The 16,982-nt window shown below is 33.8% G+C and overlaps 9 protein-coding genes across 9 annotated transcripts; 5 read left to right on the top strand and 4 right to left on the bottom strand.

Moving 5' to 3' along the window:
- Nucleotides 1-1,621: 1,621 nt before the first annotated feature.
- NAEGRDRAFT_80818 (uncharacterized protein) lies at nt 1,622-2,966 on the top strand. Its single transcript, XM_002673765.1, has one exon. It carries the CDS (start codon nt 1,964-1,966, stop codon nt 2,936-2,938), a length of 975 nt encoding a protein of 324 aa, XP_002673811.1. The 5' UTR covers nt 1,622-1,963; the 3' UTR covers nt 2,939-2,966.
- A 91-nt stretch (nt 2,967-3,057) lies between these two features.
- Nucleotides 3,058-3,854, bottom strand: NAEGRDRAFT_80817 (uncharacterized protein; the record flags this gene model as incomplete). The annotated part of the gene is made up of 2 exons (XM_002673700.1): nt 3,058-3,184; nt 3,352-3,854. 2 exons carry the CDS (start codon nt 3,852-3,854, stop codon nt 3,058-3,060), a joined length of 630 nt encoding a protein of 209 aa, XP_002673746.1.
- A 1,224-nt stretch (nt 3,855-5,078) lies between these two features.
- On the top strand, nt 5,079-5,863 carry NAEGRDRAFT_82719 (uncharacterized protein; the record flags this gene model as incomplete). Its single annotated transcript, XM_002673764.1, has 1 exon — nt 5,079-5,863. The coding sequence occupies one exon, from the start codon at nt 5,079-5,081 to the stop codon at nt 5,844-5,846; it is 768 nt and encodes a 255-aa protein (XP_002673810.1). The 3' UTR covers nt 5,847-5,863.
- A 2,144-nt stretch (nt 5,864-8,007) lies between these two features.
- On the top strand, nt 8,008-8,863 carry NAEGRDRAFT_71061 (ras family small GTPase; the record flags this gene model as incomplete). Its single annotated transcript, XM_002673763.1, has 5 exons — nt 8,008-8,060; nt 8,124-8,253; nt 8,302-8,306; nt 8,356-8,396; nt 8,445-8,863. 5 exons carry the CDS (start codon nt 8,008-8,010, stop codon nt 8,861-8,863), a joined length of 648 nt encoding a protein of 215 aa, XP_002673809.1.
- A 26-nt stretch (nt 8,864-8,889) lies between these two features.
- Nucleotides 8,890-11,377, bottom strand: NAEGRDRAFT_80815 (uncharacterized protein; the record flags this gene model as incomplete). Its single annotated transcript, XM_002673699.1, has 1 exon — nt 8,890-11,377. One exon carries the CDS (start codon nt 11,375-11,377, stop codon nt 8,930-8,932), a length of 2,448 nt encoding a protein of 815 aa, XP_002673745.1. The 3' UTR covers nt 8,890-8,929.
- Nucleotides 11,378-12,438: 1,061 nt separating this feature from the next.
- On the top strand, nt 12,439-13,221 carry NAEGRDRAFT_51356 (uncharacterized protein; the record flags this gene model as incomplete). The annotated part of the gene is made up of 1 exon (XM_002673762.1): nt 12,439-13,221. One exon carries the CDS (start codon nt 12,439-12,441, stop codon nt 13,219-13,221), a length of 783 nt encoding a protein of 260 aa, XP_002673808.1.
- Nucleotides 13,222-13,363: 142 nt separating this feature from the next.
- On the top strand, nt 13,364-14,365 carry NAEGRDRAFT_71058 (uncharacterized protein; the record flags this gene model as incomplete). The annotated part of the gene is made up of 1 exon (XM_002673761.1): nt 13,364-14,365. One exon carries the CDS (start codon nt 13,364-13,366, stop codon nt 14,363-14,365), a length of 1,002 nt encoding a protein of 333 aa, XP_002673807.1.
- Nucleotides 14,366-14,995: 630 nt separating this feature from the next.
- Nucleotides 14,996-15,349, bottom strand: NAEGRDRAFT_71057 (uncharacterized protein; the record flags this gene model as incomplete). Its single annotated transcript, XM_002673698.1, has 1 exon — nt 14,996-15,349. One exon carries the CDS (start codon nt 15,347-15,349, stop codon nt 14,996-14,998), a length of 354 nt encoding a protein of 117 aa, XP_002673744.1.
- A 312-nt stretch (nt 15,350-15,661) lies between these two features.
- NAEGRDRAFT_71056 (uncharacterized protein) lies at nt 15,662-16,843 on the bottom strand (the record flags this gene model as incomplete). Its single annotated transcript, XM_002673697.1, has 1 exon — nt 15,662-16,843. The coding sequence occupies one exon, from the start codon at nt 16,841-16,843 to the stop codon at nt 15,662-15,664; it is 1,182 nt and encodes a 393-aa protein (XP_002673743.1).
- Nucleotides 16,844-16,982: the final 139 nt, after the last annotated feature.

Here is a 16,982-nt window from a genome sequence, read left to right as displayed (position 1 = left end):
TGAAACTGTCAAGTCACTTTCAACTGAATTTGAAGTTGTTTCTGAATTTGAATTCCCAAGAGAATACTCTTCTGAAAAACCAAAGACATCTTTCAGAGCTGCTGTTTTGGCTGTAATTATTGGTAACAGATTCAACAAGCTTCTTCTTCAAAAGAGAGAAGAAAAGGAAGGATCAACTCTCTATTACACTGTTGGTGGGGACAGATTAGGTTTGTTGGCCCCTGAAGCTATCAATGATAATAGAGAATTGCAAATTCCAATGGACGAATACAAGGGATCCATTCATGCTTACCTCCAACTTGTTGGTCAACTTGATAATGAATTTGACGAACCAAGAGAAGATCTGTCATTGATGAGAAGTCTCCACGACGGACTCCAAGCCACCATTAACAGACAACTCATTACTGGATACAAATATAACGGAAATGATTCTTTCAGTACTCCAATCAAGAAGCAACTAAAGACCATTGTACATTCAAGCCCTCAAAAGAGAGGTCTTAGTGTTGTTCAACAAACAACTGTTGGTGTTGTCAAGTCTTTGAGAGAATTGAAGTCTGAAAAGGGCAGTTTGCAAAAGAAGTGTGTCCAATTGACAGAAGAAGTTGAAAGAGTTTCCAAGAGAGCTGAAGAAATGGAAGAAATCATCAAGAAGAAATCTGAATTGGTATCTTTCATGGAAAATAGAATCAATGATCTAGAGGAAGAAAATCTCAATCTTATTGAACCTGAAAAGTTCGACATGTTGAAGAAGGAAGTTGAAAAACTCAGATCAAACTATACTACTGTTCAATTCGAAAAGGAACAATTCAAGCAAGAATTTGAATCTCAATTAAGCCAACTTAACCAATATAGATCCGACCTTCAAGAACTCCAAGATCAACTCTCTGAAAAGACTCAAAAGTTAGATTCTGCCTCAAGAGAACTTGAATTGAAGAGAGACGAGTGTAGCAAGCTTTTCAATACATCTAAGAAGACCAGTGAAATGCTTTCAGAATTAGAAAGAGAAAAGAGCAAGTATGAAAATATGGTTTCAGACCTCAGACAAAAGCTTTTCAAGAAGCCAAAGGATGCTTCTATTTTCAGTGACTCTGACTCTCTTACTAATACTAGTATTTCTTCTACCAACACCACCTCTAAGTATACATCAGGATTTGCTAGCAAACCAACATTGAATACTACTCTTCAAAAAGAAGAACAAACTCCAAAGGCAACTCCATCAGCTTATTCCTCAATTTCTAAAACTCCAACATCCGCTTTTGGATCTGTCAAGAAAAAGGTTGAAAGAGATTTGTCAGCCAGTCATAAGATTATGAAGACTTTGAACGAATCAAATGCCAAGACTAGCAGAGAAGTCCAAGAATTAGATAAGGAACTTAAGAATGCCAGAGCTCACCTTGCCGAACTCCAAAACAGTTTGAGTATGAGTACAAGCAGTCCAGCAAGAAAGATTACTAGTCCTGGTAGACCAAATAAGAGAATGACTGTTGAAGAAATTTTAAACAGATCGACTGAGTTTGATTATGATCCTTATGAAGATTTGGGTTCATCCTCTCGCTCAAAGAGCAAGTATTCAAATTATTAAATGAAAAAATAAAAATAAATATTATGTAAAAAAATGTTACGAAACCTTCAAAAGACAGCATTACAATTTTATTCACACAATAGTAGAATATTAAAATCATCATCAGCATTCTCTAAAAGTGTTGGATTTCACACTACACGTATAAAATACAATTCGGAAGATAATGATGAGTCCATCGGAAAGTATACTTTCGCAGTCAATGAACAAGTTGCTCAATTTCTTGCCAAAGCACAAGAAAAACATCAAGTATTATCGCAATCTGTCTATTCAGGTCAAGCAACAAAACAATCACAATTTGTTGAATTAAAATGGTTGAACAATGTTGTTGAATTAAAAGACAAGTATGAAAATTTAAAAACTCAACTTACACAACTCAAAGAAATGATGAATACGGAAAAGGATCCAGAATTAAAGCAATTAGCTAAGGAAGAATATTCTGAAACTGAAATTGAATATTCGAAAACTCAAGAAAGATTAATTAGTGTTCTTTTGAATGCTCCAGTATCTGATACAGAAGACCATCAAATTTCACCAAATTCAAATGCTATTATTGAAATTAGACCTGGAACAGGAGGTGATGAAGCTTCTCTTTTTGCTATGGAATTATTTAAAATGTATGAATTTTATGCAACTAAAAGAGGTTGGAAATTTGAAGTTTTGAGTTTGAGTGCAAATAATGGAGGTGAAGGATGTAAGGAAGGAATTGCACTCATTTCTGGATCATCGTATGGAGACGATGAAGGATTGGGAGTTTATGGATGTATGAAATTTGAAAGTGGAGTTCACCGAGTTCAAAGAGTACCTGCAACAGAATCACAAGGTAGAGTCCACACTTCATCAGCATCTATTGTGGTTTTACCAGAAGTTACAGAAGCAGATGTCAAGATTAATCTTGCAGATGTCAGAATTGATACTATGAGAGCATCAGGTGCTGGTGGTCAGCATGTTAACACAACTGACTCTGCTGTCAGATTAACCCACATTCCAACTGGTACTGTTGTTTGTATTGCTGATGAAAGGTCACAACATAGAAATAAGGAAAAAGCTTTCAAGATTTTGCATTCGAGACTCTATCAAAAGCAACAAGACGAGAAAATTCAGAAAATGTCATCTGAAAGAAAAGAACAGATTGGTTCAGGTGATAGATCAGACAAGATTAGAACTTATAACTTCCCTCAAGATAGAATTACTGACCACAGAATTTCATTTTCACAATTTGGTTTGGATAAGATGATGGATGGTGAAATACTGGACTCGTTCTTTGAAATTTTGGCAAAACAAGAGAAAATTCAACAATTTGAACGTTTGTTCGAAAAGAAGGAAACTGTTGCTCCTCAAACTAAGAAGAAGAAATAAATTAATTTATCGTTGGTTCGTTTGTAATAATTGAGTCAGTTGCAGCTGTACTACCTCCAAATATTCCAAATATTAAATTTCCAAAATAATAGGTCAGTGTAAAGACTGGAATTCTATGATTAAATACTATCAATACAACCAATAAGTAGAATAAAAAGCATCCAATAGTGATAAAGTGATCTCTTCTTTCCTTCCATTTCAAATCCTTGATAAGCATGGTTGATTGTTTCACTTTGTCTTGATATCCTTCTTGAGTATTGATAGCTCTCTCAAAAATTGATGCTTGTTCCGATAATTTTTCCATAGAGTATGAAGTTCGTTCTAAATTTGATGAAACAATGGCTTTTGTTCTTTTGAGTGAATCTGTTACTTTTCTAGATTGTCTCGATTGTTGTTTAATATTTTGTGATGACTTTCTTGATATTTGAACATTTTCAAATCCTACCAATTTTTCTCTCTTTAATTTCGATTCATTTTCCTTATTACTATATATTTGTACAGCCTTTCTAAATTTCACTTGCAAACTAGATAATTGTTTCTTCAAGTTTGTTGTTTTTTCCAATATTCTTCCTAATCCAATTTCATCAGCATCAGTACCAGTTGGTTGTTTAATTCTCTCCTCACAATATCTTTCCAACTCTCCAATTTTCTTCTCCGATTCTGATAATCCCTCTGCAATATCACCCTTCAAGGCATCTATCGAAGGAATGATAGAAATTGATAATTGAATACGTTGAACAGCCTGATCAATAGTATACATTAAATTAGTTATTTGTTCAACAACATTCATTGCTTGTTTAATATCGTGTTGTTGTTGTTGTGATGGTTGGGATTGTTCCGAATGTGTGCTCGATACACTCGATCTCTTGCCGAACAACATTCTTGTTGCCTCTCCAATAAAGTCGTTTTTGTACATTTTTTTGATTTAATTTTACAACAAGATATGACATCATCATTATCATCAATAGATGAATCATTTATTGAGGAAGTATGAGTTCTACCTGTGTTTGTCAACCTTGTCGAGGTGCGTTTCTCGTTCTGAAGTTTCCAAAATTTGAACAACTATTGAAATATTAATTTACAATTTTAAATTTGTTGACTTACCTCTATTAATGTTAATAAATTTGTGTGTCGAGTATTGTCTGTACAAGTCCTGAATTTCCTCATGTGATTGACCAATATAATTCAATTTGTTCTTAAATAAATCTTGATATCTCAATAATTCTTTTTTAAACATTATATATATTTCTCGAACTCCTGCCACATATTCCTCAACAATGGCAAAATTATATTGTGAATTGTCATTTCTTTTTCTTTCCATGGATGTTAATAATTCCGATTGGGACTGATGATAGAAAGAATCAGCCTCCTGTTGAATAACATCTAATTGGTGACAAATATTTTCGAATTTTGTTCTTTCCACAACATTTAATTCCAATAATATTTAAATATCAAAACCTACAAGCTATTATAAATACTACTATAACTCTCCTCCAGCTTTTTAACATATGTTCCCTGTATGAGTGTTGTTGTCTTGGGAAAATATTGAAAAATACCAAATTTTGATGAATCCATTTCCGAGGCTTGTTGTGTTTCTCCACTCATTCCCGACATTAAAGTCCAACTCGATAAATCTCTAATCATTGCAATAAAACATTCACAATTCTCCTTGTGCAATTGTTGCCAATTCTCTGCAAGTGAGAAGGCCTTCAGCAAAATCTTTTTGAACCTAGTGTTGACATTTTCCATTTTTTTTTAAAATTTAATGCAAAACCATAGTGATGAATTATTTTGCTTGTTTGCTTGCTTTTTGAGTGAGGATTTCTCTCATGAAGAGATAGTGATGACATTATATTTAACCTTTGTACACTCTGAAGAATAAGTGAGGAATACAGACTTTCGCATCTAATCTGAAAAACTTCTTGTTAAATTATTTATTTAATATTATTATTATTGAATTTAATAAGGACAAGAAATAATTCTGTGAGGGTAATTTTGCTTTTAATATATTTAATATTGAGCAAGCTGAGTAGCAACAAGTGCGAACTTGGACGTTGAAAAATTACATTTTGAAATTTTGGCGCCAAGCAAAAATCTACTGTTGTATGCTGAAGAGTTGTACAAATAAAAACTATAAAAAATGATGCAACAAGAGCAAGAAAATATATCACCTGCCAATACACTTGTAAAATATGATACACCAATTCTTCTGTCGGAGGCAATAAAGAAGAAGGGAAATAAGGCTTTGATGGGAGTTTCAGGAAAGAATAAACAAGCCTTACCACCTCTTCAAACAACAGGATCTGAAAGACTAACACAAACAGAAGATATTTTAAATTCAATACTCCCACCAGTAGTCTTCTCCGAAAATAGTCAACAATGGATACAATATGTATCATCCACGCCTGCCACCAGGTTGGATGTTACAAATCTTGAGGAACAATTAGATTCAAATCTTTTGAAAAGAAAAGCTAAGGAAACTGGTATTTGTCCAGTGAGAGAAGAATTATATTCTCAATGCTTTGATGAACTCATCAGACAAGTTACTGTAAATTGCCAACAAAGAGGTTTATTGATGCTGCGAGTAAGGAATGAAATCAAAATGACAATCAAAGCATATAAGCAATTGTATGAAAGTAGTGTGGCTTTTGGTATGAGAAAATCACTTCACGCCGAAGACGGAAAAACTGAAATGGAATTGAAGATTATGCAATTAGAAAAGGAAAAGGCTGAATTGGATAAACAAGTTAAGGAATGGCAGGCCAAATGTGAAGCAACAGAAAAGAGAGAAAGAGAAAAGAGCAAACAGGAAAAGAAGAAATTCGAAGAAGAAATTGCCTTCTTAAAGAAGCAAAACCAACAATATTCTCAAGAACTTGAAAGATTAACAATGACAAAAACTAAATAAACCCTAGATATTTCATTAAAGCTGACTGGTTAAAGAAGCTTTACTACATTTTATCAGCAATTCCATATAAAAAAATCGAATTGATCGATTCCACAACACCACCATCATTGACTCTTCCAAATTCAGTAAAGGTACTCGTTTCTGAATCAAAAAACCAAACAACACCATTAGAATCAGATAAGCCAGCACTCTTTGTTGCACATTCAAGATCTGTCTCTTTGCATAAGTATATGTTTTTAAACGGTTCCCCTGACATTGTATTGTTAAATAGGGTGTAATCAATTCCATCTGAAGTTATTGAAACCAAGTTTGTGATTGCATCCGTGGAAAAGTTACCAACTGCACATAAATTTCCATCACTGGTTGAGACGTGTGCAACATATCCTTCAAGAATTGGGTCTGACAGGACTGAAGACCACACACCATGTCTAAAATCAAGAAAACATAAATTACGACAGCTCACAGTTTTGTTAGAAGCTGTACTTGTATAGTTCACAGAAAAGTCAAACTCTCCAGCAACTACATAGTTCCAATAATCAAAGAAATCAGTATTCAAAATACCCTTATGGAAATGAATGTGATTCACAACAGATTGACTAGAATTACCCAAATCAATCTTGTCCCAAATCTTGTAGTATGGATCCCATGTGAGAATGTATGGAAACTCACCACCAACAAATGTCTTTCTAGAGTTAAAAGTCTGACCAAAGTCTCTCTTGAAAACAGTCCTTACACTATTTGAGAGGGTCAAGTTGTGTCCGTTTGTATCTTTAAGGGAATACCAAGTGTTGGTACGGGCCTCATACATTGCTAAATTAGTTGCCTTATGCGTCGAGTTGGTAATTGTAAGTTCGAAAGAACCGCCAACCCACACATTACAGTTACATCTTGATGCTTCTGAGGGTGTATTGTAGCAATCCACAGAGATGGAATTAACCTTACTATCCTTACCCCAGACTACATTATCCGTTATTGACTCCCATCGTTGTTTAGGTATTGACCATCTTGCGAGTGGTCCAGTTGATATATTTCCTGCCCTACTAAAATCGCCACCAATATATAAATTATAACAGGTATCAATGAATTGGGTTCTTACCAAGCCATTAGTTCCTGTTCCTAGTCCTTTCCATGAATTTCCATTCCAAACAGCAATGTTATTTAGATTTGTGTAGGTTGCAGTCTTATTATTTACATATATCGAAGTGAAATTGCCAGCAATTATCCAACGCCTAGAGTTCTTTGATGAAGTAAAGTATTGTAAATTTGTGGGTGGATCGTAAAACTGACATGATACGTGGTGTATCATAAAGCAGAATAATATTATAAACATTAGGGAATAAATAAAGCTGTTTCTCTTGCTGCCTAGATAAGTTACTTGTTGATTTTTGCTTCCTAGAGTATTTACTACATTGTTTTGATGGCTAATAGCATTGCTTGATGAATAATCGTGATGATTACTCCTCGATGATGATGAAAATGAAGAATTTGTTTTGATGGTCAGTAACGGGCAAGACCCACAGCAGTTACTTTCCCGAATGCCCCGTGTTTTCATTTTATTCTGTTTGGTTGCCGCCTAAACATCTACTGGAAACGTTATGAAATAATAATAATTTTATAATGGAACTTTTAAAAGTTTTTAACCGACTTTGTTTCAGCTCTAAAACATTCAGCTTAAGGGAGTTGCAACTGCTGTTTCGAGAAAAATTGTGATCTTCATAGACCAACTTGGAATATCGCTGAGGTGCAGAGTGTTTGATTGGCAATGCGTGAATTGATAGATTTAAAGTTAACTATTAAATAGAAACCAAGATGATGAAGAATCAATAATATTATGGATGCCTTAAAAGATCAATAAGATTCTTTATTAAGATCCTAGAAAAACAACTTTGAATACAACAATCACTATATTTCAGATATTATATGGATCTAACTTATTTCATAGGAAGGTTAATCTTCCATTCATCAATTTTCTTCACATCCTCAACCTCAATAGGTGATTATACGCAATAAGAAAACGAACATGGTGCGATCTTCTGAGGAAGTACTTCCATCACAGTACAAATGTCAATACAATCTGCTTTGTAAACGGACAATAAACTCAGCCCCAAGCAGCACTAAGTGCTTCTCTTATTTTAAAAAAAATTAACAAGAATTAAGATCCATGGCTGAATATAAAATAATTGTCGTAGGTTCAGGAGGTGTTGGTAAAAGCGCGTAAGTAATTCAAACTTTAAAACTATAAGGTCAACAAACACTGTTTTAATTTCCTTAATAAAGTCTCACTATCCAATATATTCAACAAACCTTTGTCGAAAGATATGATCCAACCATAGAGGACTCTTACCGAAAACAAGTTGAAGTTGATGGTTCAGCTGTTATGCTAGATATTTTGGATACTGCAGGACAAGTAAGTTATTTAAATTAAAATTTAATTCTAATGATTATTTATAATTAGGAAGAGTAAGTTGTGATGATGATAATTTAAATATTTATTGATGTGTTAAACTAGATATCACTCACTTGCTGGTGAATATATGGGAAAGGGACATGGTAGGTTCTTAATAAGATAAATAATTACTTATTGTTTCTAAAATCAAGGCTTTGTGATTGTGTACAGTATTACAGATGTTCAAACATTCGAAGATACTCCAAAGTATTATGAGGAAATCCTTAAAGCAAAGGCTGCCGAAGAAGGGGAAAAGGTACCAATCATCCTTGTTGGTAACAAGCTCGATTTGGAAGAAGAAAGAGCAGTTTCAAAGGAAGAAGGTGAAGAACAAGCTAAGAAGTTTGGAGATTTCTGTAAATGTATTGAAACATCAGCTAAAACAAGAGAAAATGTGGATAACGTTTTCGAAGAATTGGTTCGTATGATCAACACAGTTGAAGGAGTTGAAGAGGAAGATCATCACGTTGAAGCTCAACAAGCTAACCAACCAACTGGAGATCAACAAGAAACCAAAGCTTCCACAACTCCAAAGCCAAAACCTAAGAAGAAAAAGTGTATCATCTTGTAGTTTTAATGTTAATAATATCAAACATCTAGAATTAATTAATTTTTTATTCACAGATTTTAATTTTTTCTATTTATCCAAGGAAATGCAAATTTCAGGAATTGGATTAAATCTCTTAACATAAAGTCTAACAGGAAGTTTGTCAAAGAGACGTAATTTTTCTTCTTGTTCAGTTTCAGTCCAAGTCCAGTGTAGAATTCCTGTTTCCTTGTCATGTTTCTTGTCCTTGATTCTAGATCTGAAAGAATCAATTGGAAGTTTACATTCCAAAGAAAAATGTGGAACTACTACTCTAATGGTCTTGCCACTCAAACCTCTGATAATACCTGAAACTTTAGCAATTTCTGGATTTTCTTCAATGTAACGGCAAAAATAAATATGTTTGGTTTGTTCTTCAGCCTTCTTTGCCAATGTTGATTTCTTATTACAAATATCAATAAGTTTCTTCAATTCATATGTATAAGGAATTGGTGATGCAAAAAGAGCTGATTCTAATTGTCTATGTACAATAATATCAGAATATCTTCTGATAGGCGATGTAAAGTGAGTATAGTATGGAACGTTAAGAGCATAGTGATGGGTTGAAAGACAGTTATTCTTATCAGAGTAAGCAAAATATTTGGCTGTTTGCATTGCTTTTGTTGCCTCAAGATTAACTACTGCTGAAACTTCAGTGTCAGTAATGCTTCTAAGACTGTTATCAAGTTCTGCTGCAGACTCTACATTAATGTCTAACTTGGCACTGTTACAAAAGTCAATAAAATCACTCATCTTCTTCTCCAATGGACTTCCATGTGACCGAAGTAAAACAGTATCATTGGATGATTTCAATAACTTTTCAGCTGCCAAATAGTTAGCCAAAAGCATAAGCTCTTCAATCATATTATTGCTTTCCTTTTCTTCCTTTACATTGATGGATTTGACACTTTGATTGTCCTCTGATAATTCGAGTTGAATTCTTGGTTTGTTGAGGGAGAGAGTACCACTTTCAAGTCTACTCTCTCTTCTCTTCATTGCAAGTTTATGAAGCATGGTGATATCTTCTACTAAAGATCCACCAAGGTTTGGGCAGAAAATATCTCCTTCTCTTGGACAAATATCTTGAGAAATTTCAGAATCTGATTTGATTTCACCACCAATAACTTGTTGAGCAATTTCATAACTCAATTTGGCACATGATCTCACAACAGATTTTTGGAAAACAGATTCTTGATCTTTGACCAATTCACCATTGGCATCCAATAAAACATAAATACTGAATGCCAATCTGTCCTTTGAAGGCAATAAACTGCAAATATCATCTGAAAGGAAGTGAGGAAGCATTGGAACAATTAAGTGTTCCAAATAGACACTAGTTGCTCTACGTTGAGCAATTCTATCGAGCTTTGAACCAGCTGCTACAAAATAAGAGGCATCTGCAATGTGGATACCAACTCTGAAAAGATTATCATTTAACTTGCTAATGGAAATGGCATCATCCAAATCCTTTGCATGTTTAGGATCGATAGTGAAAACTCTTTCACCTCTAGCATCCTTTCTCTTTTCTAATTCCTCTACTGGAATTGTCCAATCATTGGTGGACTGGATATTTAAATCTGATTTGATTTCATCAATAACCTTCTCTGTGTAAGAAGATGTATCAACTTCAAAATCAATAATGATTGATTCTAAATCTGTTTCAAGATTACCAGCTCTTCCCAAATGTTTGATCAATTTACCATATGGAAGTGTTGACTTTTCATTCCAAGTAACAAATTGTACTACATATAACTCCATACCATGACCATTTGGATTAGTCTTAAATGATTCAGGGCATTGAGATAATGGAACAACCATTCTTGGACATCTCTTATCTAATGGAATAAAGATACAGTGTTGATCTGCTTGGTCAATTACTCCATTTTCTCTGGAGGTTGTCAAGAAACCAACAAAATCTCTTTTCTTTGACTTTTCTTTGATTGCTACGACTCTACCTGTTGGTTGGAATACCTTCTTGAAACTATCAGAAGGTACATTTTCTTCTTCATTACCGTCATTAGCTTCATCTTCATATTCACCTCCAGGCTCGTCACACCTTTGGTGTTGATTGAGTGAGATTTTTCTTTCTGTCCACTCACTTCTTTCATCAATTTTAATAACTACCTTGTCACCATGGAGAGCTCTGTTTCTTCTTGCTTCTCCACTAATTCTGACATCCATGTCATGTTGAAGTTTTTGTTTAACTGGATCATCTAAAACAACAAAAGCTAACTGTCTGTTTTGTTGATTTACATGAAGAATACCTTCAAAGAGTGTTCCACTCTTTAAACCCTCTTGTACTTCTGAAGGTGTAATGTATTCAACAAACCTTGACTTAGAGCTACTACTTTTGTGATTCTTTCTGTCTCCACGTCGTTTGTTTTCATTTACATTACCGTCATCGCAACCAGGTTCTTTTTTAATACTTGGCTTGCTTGGTTGTTGTCTCTTTTTCAAAGAGTCTCCACTTGTGTTTGGCAGGACTGCTGCTGAGCTCATTGGGATTGTTTTGAAAATTTTAGAAACGCTATTTAATAGCAGTATTGCCAGCAACTAGTCCAATAACTATTACTATTTACTATGATATTCCTGCCTCTAGATCCTCTACTAGAGCCTCTAAATGATTCTTCTTCTTCTTCTCCTCCTTCTTCAAATACTTCTTCCAAGCCACAAACAGAATAAAAGCGTTTGGTTTGTTTTCCCTCCCCCAAAAACACTTGTTTCAGTAAAGTATCCAAAAGTAAATCGTCTAAATCTGATGAATAGAGCGAGGAGGATGAAATCTTTCGTTGTTGTTGGTCTTGTTGTTGTTGTTGAATTGGAATGGGTGGAGGTGGAATTGGAATAGAGTTGTGTTGATGATGGTGATGGTGGTGATGGACCGCAAATGCTGCGGTGGCAGGTGTAGTAGTTGTTGTTGTTGTAGTAGTAGTGTTATTAGTAGTAAAGACAGTGTTATTGGAGACGGCAACGATGGCGGTATTGTTGTTATTAATGTTATTAGTAGTGTTATTGGCGTTAAAGAACATGAAGTATAATTGATTATTTTGCACTTGGCGCAAAATTGTGATTAATAAATAGATTGTTGTTTTGATGATAATAGTTTGTTCAAAAAGCGTTCGTATTGTTTGTGTTCCGCTTTCTGATGTATTGTTATTAGTAAATAATTATTTGGTTGCTTGCTAGTGATATTAAAATTTCAGTAGAAAGCTAAAAATTTGTGATGATGTATTTGGCCTTTGTGGCAATTTGTATTTTAAAGCGTATAGATGCTAGTTTGTGTGTGATATTACTATGCTTCTTCAAATAATAGAAGGTGCAATTCTAATTCTTGTTATTGTTGTCAAGTGTTGATGACGATGATGACCGTAAAATTTTTTTAGGTTTTGTTGCAAATAAGAACCTCAACCTCAGCTGCATTCATACATTTGAAGGGTTTTAAAAATAGATCTCCGTGATGATATTTTTAAATTGCACCAATAGAAGATAGTTTTCGAGTGTTGCACAACAAAGATAATGGAAGAAACAAGGCAAATTTATCAAGAGAATAAAAAAGTGCAATGTTGAAAATGCAATCTTCGATGCAGCTGCAGAATTCATCAACTACCACCACGACTGTCATGGGGTTGGAAAATATTGAATCAGAGATTAAATCTTTGGAAGAATCAATTGAAGGCTTGAGATATTTCCCAGATTTTTTGAGTGAGAAACAAAGTTTAGACTTGTTGAACGAAATTGATGAGAGAAATGAATGGGAGAGTGAAATTAATTCCCGAAGAACACTTCAATATGGTTATCACTTTAATTATCTTCATGGAGGAGGTTTGAGAAAATTGCAAGAGGAAATTCCGAATTATTTAAAACCAGTGATGGAAAGAATTGAACAATTGGAGGATGGTTCATGTTGGCACTATCCTCAAATTTCACAAATAATCTTGAATGAATATAAGGGATTGGAGACTTACATTTCAAAACATATTGATTCATTGGATTTTGGACCTACTGTGGCAATTATCTCACTTGGAGATCCATGCCTCATTGTTCTACACGAAAGAACACCTAAAGATCCAAATGCTACATGGAATGCCAATGAAATTATTCCAATTCAGAATTTGCAAGCGACAGGAAAGAAGATGTGCCTCGTGTTAAAGCCTGGCTCATTGTTAGTGCTGAATGGAAAGGCCAGATACTTGTGGCAACACGAAATACCAAAACAATGTCTTTGGAAAAAGTATTTAGGTGAATCGTGGAAAACTTTGGCTTTTGGAAGTGAAGATTTCGATGAAAACAAGTTCAGAAGAGTTTCATTGACTATGAGGTCAGTTGTGGTTCAAGTTCCTTAAATTCAATTAATTCATTGCAATGAGCTGATGAGCTTCAAACAACACTCTTCTGATATCAAGTTTTATGATTAAAGAATCCAATTTGTTTGCGATTTCTTGTGGGATAATTCTAATAAAAGCTTGTTAAACTTTACAAAAAAAAATGGAACTCCACAACCGGGAACAAGTAGAACATTTAATTCATCTCGCCAAAAGTGATGAATCTTTTCTCTCCTTCAAAGAATTGAAACAATTAAAATCAACACTAATCATCACAGCTGATTCAGGAGAACCTTCTCATTTCATGAAAACAATTAGAGAGAAGTTGTGTTCGTTTGTGAGAGCTCCGATCTATTTGGAACAACAAATTAGCCTTCTTGATCCGAATGTTTCAATTCCGTGGCTTGAGACAGTGAGTGAGAAAGATTTGATATTTAAAGCAGTGGATTTGATTGCTCAAACAGATTTATGTAGTTGCAGACCTGGAGTGATAAAGTCCTTGCTGAGAAATTATGATCTATTGGTATTTACTCTTTATGCTGGAACAGGTACAAGAATGTGGGATCAGGAGACTTTATCAATTTTCCATCAATTGATTGATTCAAATCAAATTGCTGTACTGTTTTTGAGAGGAAGTGAACAAGCAATGCCCTTTAAACTTGGATATTCTTTGGGACGAACAGATGGATTTATAGAATTTATTACTGGTGATATTGCATTAAAGGTTGACAAAATCAAACAAATTAACCAAAAAAGTTTGGAGGTTTTGATCAATAGACAAAAAATGAATTTGAAAGATAACATTCAAGAAAGTAGTCCAACAGAAACAATACTTACACCAAATTGTATTTATTTGTCTGATACATATATGTGTGGAGTTGTGGTTACAACATTGACAAGAAAAGATGATTGGCACTTTTTAGCTGAAAGTTCAGACTATCAAGGTAAAGATAGAGTTTCATGGTTAGTTCACAAAAACAATAAGGTCATGTTTACTCCTTGGTATGGTTTTTCGCATGGCAATAATTCTCAATATGATATCACCTTTTATTCCCTAAAGTTTCTACTGTTTGAATATTTGAGAAAAAGTGGAGAAACCTTTGTTAGCAATTTGGCTTTAAAACAGATTAATAATCAACTTTCAGATATGGAAATTATTTTTTGAGGAATCTAAGATGTATTATTAAGTTTATTTTGAAACGATAAACAATCCCATCTCGCCAATATTCTTAAAACCCAAATTTTGATAGAAGTGATTGGCAGAGTTGTCTAAATTGGTAAATAGGTCAACATGAGAGAATCCCATTCTAATACATTCTTCAAATAGATGCTTGAATAATATTTTTGCAATACCTTTTCTTCTATGTTCTGGTTTGGTGAATACAAATCCCAAAGTACAGTGCTTATCAGAATGTGAGTTAATCCTAACAGTAGAAACAAGCTCTTCTCCAACAAATGCACCAAAAGTAGTGCTATTCTTTAAAAGATAATCTGAATGGTCCTTTGTAGATTTTGGCTCTCCAAATATATCTGTTTCAAATAGTTGCATACATATGAAATTTTGTTCATGATCAAGTTCAGTAACTTTACGAGTTAAAAGTTCAGGGTGTGAAAGGAAAACAGACTCGTCAAAGGAAGAAAGATCATATTGATATAAATTCTCTTTTTGGAAGAGTGTTAAACGATCCCTATTCCACACATTCGTTTCGAACAACTTTTCAACAATAGAATTAGCAATAGAATATTCTCCAATCACACTTCAGGATTATTTTCAAATAATATCAATTCAAGCAACCTACCCTGTTAATTGAATACCATCTTGAAGTGTTTCTTGAATCATTTGATCAATCAGGGATTTCTTAACATGTTCATCTATTTGTGGGTTAAATTGAAATAACAAGTTGCCAGCAACAAAATGACAATAAACTCCTCCTACTTGATTAAATTCATTTGATTGTTTGCATTCATCAGAAACAAAAACCTTGTAATCACCTGAATAAATTTGGCCTTCTTTAATACTGTCTCCATTCAAGAATAAATTTCCGACCAATAATCCACAATAACCTTCATTGAATTTAAGGAAATCGAAAACACTCCTCCGAAGAGCAGACTGCAACGGAAGGGATGATAGCTTTTTGAGTGTGAACATTTTTTGATTGTGAAAGAAATGGATAGAAATCTTTTTTTTTAAGGCGTACTAATCCTCTAATAATAGAACAAACATTCAATTTCACAACACGCTTTACATAATTTAAGATGTTTGATAAAAGAATTATTCAAAGATTATTCATTAAATAGATAAGGGGCTAGAAAAGATAGAATGAGCTTGAGTTAGATAAAACAGACTAAAATACTGAAATGAGAACGACAATTTTTAATCAGTTGAAATGTAGTAGTAACTCAATCAGTATCCCAACTTTATTTGCTCTCTCCTTTAAACGTTCCATACTTATTCTGTTATCTACAGCACAACAATGCACTGCTCTTTGTGTTGGCTCTTTTCATGGAGTGGACGAAAATTGGTTGGTACAAAAACGTGAATCGGTAAAAGCCAGGTCATTGAGTTGACTTTAAAACGATCCTTCTTTTCAGATAAATCCTTAGTGCTTATAACTTGAATTCTATCATCAACTAAATCTCCCTCAATCAAGTAGAATTTGAATTTCAAAAACCAATTGATCTTGATTAGGTCGGAGGAGAATTGGGATGGTGTGTGTGGAGGTATGATAATTCTAAAGTCTGAAGTGATATTATTCAGTGTATATCTGTCTAATCTTGCAACCTTGGAATAAGTGCTCTTATTCTTTAATGGTTGAAAGTATTCCGAGCTGATTTCAGTTGATTTGTGTTTGTAATAATCTGAAATAATTTTGGATGCTGCCTTTTCTTCATAAATTAATTTACATTGAACTTTGGTACATAATTTTTCACTCTTTGTGAAATCAAAAATTCCTGATATTGTATCTCCAATGTAAAATGCAGAACTGGAAAGTGAAACTCTACAAACAAGTTGAGTATCATCTGCAATATCATAATGACTTGTTTTTGAATTGAGTGAGACAATATTTTCAATTTGCCTAAATGAATAATAGAATGGTGATACAGCTGATGAATCATTATTTCCTGAAGAGAGCATATATTTGTGAGTATAATCTTCCAATTTAGGTATTGGTTCCTCTAAGGAATTTTGTACATTCCATTTAAATTCAAATGAATCCACATAGGAAGAAGCAATACTACAAATTGATGAAAGTGGATTATAAACTTTGAAAGGTATCGAAATTGTTTTCTTATATACAGTATTGTATCTATCAGATACTTGTATCGTTACAGAAATGTGGTAGGTATATCGTATGAGAGTTCCATTAAAGCTCGGAGGAATTTCATTCGGTATCAAAACATTTACATTTAACATGGACTTTTCCAATGATGAAAATGGTTGATTTTCCATGACTGTATATGGTTTAGAGGCAAATATTAATTTACCATTCTTTTGGCCCATGAGATGTGTCAGTTTTTCATCTGTAATTTTGTATTGATTGGTTAAATCATCATTATAAGTAATTGTCTGACTAGAATTATTAATCGGAATGTTTAAACATGTAGAATCTCCAATCCAAACTCCAAATATCTGGGCACTCATACAATCAACATTCCAAATATCAACCTTCCTCTTATCCTCTTCACTACTTTCTGATGATGAGAAAAACCAAGAGAATAATCCACCACCTCCACTGCTACTACCATTTGTACTTGAAGAAGTACTACTAATGGTAGTACTT

The sequence above is a fragment of the Naegleria gruberi genome (genome assembly GCF_000004985.1).
Source record: "Naegleria gruberi genomic scaffold NAEGRscaffold_44, whole genome shotgun sequence".
Taxonomy (NCBI): domain Eukaryota; phylum Heterolobosea; class Eutetramitea; order Acrasida; family Naegleriidae; genus Naegleria; species Naegleria gruberi.
The sequence above is the reverse complement of the archived record's forward strand: the minus strand, read 5'-3'. Positions and strand labels throughout refer to the sequence as shown.

What these genes read in the sequence shown, in the direction of transcription:
- NAEGRDRAFT_80818 (XM_002673765.1), top strand. Translation starts at nt 1,964, where the DNA reads ATGATGAATACGGAAAAGGATCCAGAATTAAAGCAATTAGCTAAGGAA.